Source organism: Lolium rigidum, chromosome 3 (genome assembly GCF_022539505.1).
Source record: "Lolium rigidum isolate FL_2022 chromosome 3, APGP_CSIRO_Lrig_0.1, whole genome shotgun sequence".
Taxonomy (NCBI): domain Eukaryota; kingdom Viridiplantae; phylum Streptophyta; class Magnoliopsida; order Poales; family Poaceae; genus Lolium; species Lolium rigidum.
The window spans coordinates 107,455,869-107,460,387 of NC_061510.1; the positions used below are offsets into that span (position 1 = coordinate 107,455,869).

General features: G+C 41.0%; 1 protein-coding gene across 1 annotated transcript; it reads right to left on the reverse strand.

Moving 5' to 3' along the window:
• Positions 1-2,403: 2,403 nt before the first annotated feature.
• On the reverse strand, positions 2,404-2,871 carry LOC124697945 (histone H2A-like). The gene has a single exon (XM_047230468.1). The coding sequence runs from the start codon at positions 2,869-2,871 to the stop codon at positions 2,404-2,406; it is 468 nt and encodes a 155-aa protein (XP_047086424.1).
• Between the last annotated feature and the right edge of the window lie 1,648 nt (positions 2,872-4,519).

A 4,519-nucleotide genomic window follows, 5' to 3' on the forward strand; every position in this document is an offset into this window, starting at 1 on the left:
TTAAAAAGGACATATGAGAGGCAGTTATCCCATTTCCGAATTGGGGTATCCAGTCGCATTCCCTTATGGCAAAAACGTTCATCGACGCGCGGGGGGAGGGGGTGCAATCGCAAAACTACCATCAGATCTAGAGGTAGGGTTTCAAAAAAACGAAAAAAATAATACTTGTGGCACACCATTAATAATTACCCGTGATGCACTACATAGTGCGTCGGGTAACTATTACCGGTGGCGGGCAAGCCGTGGCGCACGGGTAGCAAAAAGTGGTGCGCCGTGGATAAACTTTTTTCTAGTAGTGCTAGTTTAATCTTATACTACTCTTTTAATAAAATCCTGACAATTTTACAATTTTTATGGGTAGGAGAAAGTATTTGTTTATTAAATTTCAGCTTTCAAACTAATATTGGCTGAAAGTTAAGAAAATCTGAAATCTTGTAATCGATACGGTTCTAAGTCCCGTCCACTATGCAGTAATAAAAGAGATTCTCCATGTACCACATGGCACGTGTCTTGTGTGCCCTAGGTTGTCATATATGGTGTCGAATTAACTAAATCGTGGAAGTAGGTTCTCCGAATCTCCCAAATATTATGGTGTTGTGATTATATTTTCTTTTCATGTTATTCTGTTGAACTCTAAGTCCTAACTTCCTTTTTATAAAAGGATAAATATTAATATGAAGAATATAACAATTACATCTAGCATTTGCAGCAACAACCTGCTTAAAGATATCAGGGATGCACGCATCCAAGAAATAAAATAAAAAAGGAAAAGGAAACAAAGAACCCATTATAGTGATAAACCACCTGCAACATCAGCACTCTAACTACCACCGAGGATAACATCCAAATTACAAACAAGAATCTCCAAATGCAACGCCTCTAGGAAGAAAAGGATGCGTAAGTGTTATCGTCCGTTTGAAGATCTTGGGTTTCACCCTGGAGGAAGACCATGTTTTCAAAGTAATGCTTTCAGCAAGACCATTGCTAGGCACAACGAAACTCCCAATAGTTATTGTTTTTACACATTCGCTCAGTTTGGATTAAAAGATGCCACAGGTTACATACGAGAACATGACTCAAAAGACATCCCAACCAACCAAGTACTCCCTCCTTGCCACAATGTAGTGCATATAAAAATTCAAAAGTCAAGCGAAGTAAAGTTTAACCATATTTACTGAAAAAGTTATCTATATCTATAATATCAAATGTATAGCATACATATTTATCATGATGAATCTAATGGTATTTATTTAGTACTCTAGATGTTGATATTTATCTGTACATATTAGATTCATCATGATTCTCTACATATCTGGTCAAACTTCAGATTTATACACCGTACTACCTCCATCCCAAGGCTTAAGCCTTTTATATTTTTTCAGAAAATCAAGTTATGTCAAGTTTGGTGAAGTTTTTATCAAAAACTATTAACTTGCAAAATATAAAATCAATATTAAATAGATAATGAAATATATTTTTATATGGTATATCTACAAAATATCATATTTGTTGATAGATTTCTTTAAAAAATGGTCAAATTAAATTTGTATTTTATTTTTCAAAAAATATAAGGCTTAACCTTTGAAATGGAGGTACTCCCTCCGTCTAAAAATAGGTGTATCAAATGTATCTAGACACATTTTTGTTAAGAGATACATCTATATTCTATATTCTATATTTAGATAAAATTAAAACACATATTTTAGAAGGAGGGAGTAGTATATTTTAACAGCACTACTCCACTTCCCAAGAAAGTACGCGGGAGTCGGGAGGAACCGTTTGCAGTTCCCGCCGCCACACTCCCTGTGTCCCTGAGCAAAATTCAACTGAGAGCGCCAAATATCACCGCCAAAACGAAATTCCATTCAACCTTTTTTGGGCGCCTAGGCAATACCGAGAGCGCGCAATATGTACACCAATTCAATTCTACAGTGCCGTGCGCTCATGTGTAAGCAAACTCCATAAGCCCGAAAGATGCAATTCTTCAGACCAATGCGAAATTTGCCCGCCCAACTCTCTGAACTAAAACGAGAGCGGCAAATTTCGGCGCCAAAACAATTGCTTGCCCAGTATTTTCAGGCACTTACCCTTACCCACTATCTGAGCGCGCAATAATTTTGGCGGTGCTGTAGTTTGTTGTCTGGAGGCAAACTTTCAAACGAAATTGCTACCGCCCACTGGACAAATTATACAAAGCCAAGATACAGAACACCAAATAATTTACTAAGTACATTCCAACAGTAATTTAGACTTTGCAATTAGCGGCACAAGCTACTGAAGGAAATTACCATAGCACAAGCGTTACCAAGAACAGATAAAATTACAGATCAGAAGGTAGAGCTACATCACCCAACAAACAACGCATCAATCCCAGCTACTAAACCTATGCAGCGCAAGTACTCTCTACGCCTTCTTGGGGGACTTGGCTGTCTTCTTCGGCGACTTGGGCTCCTTGGCCGCCTTCTCGGCCGTCTTCTTGGGGAGCAGCACCGAGTGGATCTTGGGCAGCACGCCCCCGTGAGCGATGGTGACTCCGGCGAGCAGCTTGCCGAGCTCCTCGTCGTTCCTGATGGCGAGCAGCAGGTGGCGCGGGATGATGCGGGACTTCTTGTTGTCCTTGGCCGCGTTTCCCGCGAGCTCCAGCAGCTCCGCGGCAAGGTACTCCAGGACGGCGGCGAGGTACACGGGGGCGCCGGTGCCGACCCGCTGCGCGTACCGGCCCTTCTTGAGGTAGCGCCCGACGCGGCTGACAGGGAACTGGAGGCCGGCCTTGACGGACCTGCTCACCGACTTCTTCCTGGGACCGCCGGCCTTGCGCCCGGCCGCTCCCTTCTTCGCCTTGCCGACGGCTGCAGTGCCTGAGGCGTCCATGGCAATCTGCTGGGCTTCGGAGAAGAGTTCGCAGGTTGGGGATTGCGAAGAGAGTGCTGGTGATGGAGACGGCGACGAGGTGGGGATTTAAAAGGCGTTGAGGGAAACGATGGTAGGCCAGCCGATCCGCGTGCGAATGAAATGTGCGGCTGGATCGGTGGAGATTGGACGGCTGCGATCTCCAAACTGCCCTGCGCGCGCGTCAGATCGAGAATCTCTCAAGTTGGACTGCGAAATTTTAGCGCGAACTGATGGATTGTACCGATCAGATTTCGAGTGATGTTCTTTCTTTTTTTGCGAATGAGTGATGTTCCATACTCCTAGGTTTACAGTGGTACATATTTTCTGCAAATGTCACGCCATAGAACAAAATGCATCAAGGTGAAATAACAAATACTCAGTCAAAACGAAGGATAAAGATAAGTATGATGTCAAATTTTAAAAGATTCTTAGTATGATTGTAGTATTTATAGAACAGAAACTCAAGAGTTTCAATAATGGAACTAAAAATTGTCCTTGGTTTTCGGGTTTTATCTCCTACGAGCATGGGAAGGCCATTACCGTAAAAAAAAGTGAAAAGACATTAAAAGTAACCGAAAGCTGATGTAAAACAATACCAAAGTCTATACTTAGTGTGAATTAATGCATTATGTCCCTGAATTGGGAAGTTTATAATTGGTTCTCAGTGTAGTAGACCTCAAGGCTCAAATGCATTATATAGTCAAGAAAGTACTCGAAAAATAATAAAGGCAATCCGAAATCTCGAGAGGTACCTTTTTCGTGCTCATATTTCATCCGAAACGGGGATTAGAAATTCAACCAACATACCCATCCAGATAGTCGAAGAGACGTGTAGTCATGCTTTGTGAGAAAAGGAGAAGATATTTAGGAGGTGAGTGGCCAACAAAAAAGCATCATCCCTCAGTTTCAACAATGTCACAAATGTTTCCATTTGATATAACCATTTTTTCTGATAAGCCTAGGTCATGAAATAAAAATAGATGTCTTACTTTATCTAGATACGGATGTATCTCTAACTAAAATGTATCTAGATACATCCGTATCTTAGACAAAAGTGAGACACCTATTTTTGGACGGAGAAAGTATATATCTAGCCCATGAAGTTCATGGTGTCACATATGGCAAATAACCCTATTCTTTTTTTCCATGGTGGTACACGACAAACATAAGGATGACCTCGAATGCTTGAGTGGTATATTTTTATTGAAATAGTTCTTAAATTTACATCCATTGCAGCACATATGCACTATGCTAGTAACATCCTAATTTGCTTAGCACATCCTGACGCACACTTGCACACTCAATCAAGTTAAGTTTCTTCCCTCGACATAGTTTCTCCACCACTGTGAGGGAAACAAGTGGCATCAAGAAGGGATAAAACTAGAATTCAAAATAAACTATAGTACAAAAGATAAAATAAACTATAAGTGGAATATATAGGTGGGATCCCATCTAACACCTCATAGATGGAAGAGTAATCTAAGAATAGGACCACGGCTTCGCTGCTGGCTACGGTGGTCAGGTCGTCCAGTGGCGGAGCACGATTTAACAAAATGGATGTGCATGATGCAAAAAAAAGTCAAACATTTTGATTTATCATAGATATATTGTCTAATTATGTACATAT

Bases quoted from the DNA above. Each gene is read 5' to 3' on its own strand.
- LOC124697945 (XM_047230468.1), bottom strand. From the start codon at position 2,871: ATGGACGCCTCAGGCACTGCAGCCGTCGGCAAGGCGAAGAAGGGAGCG.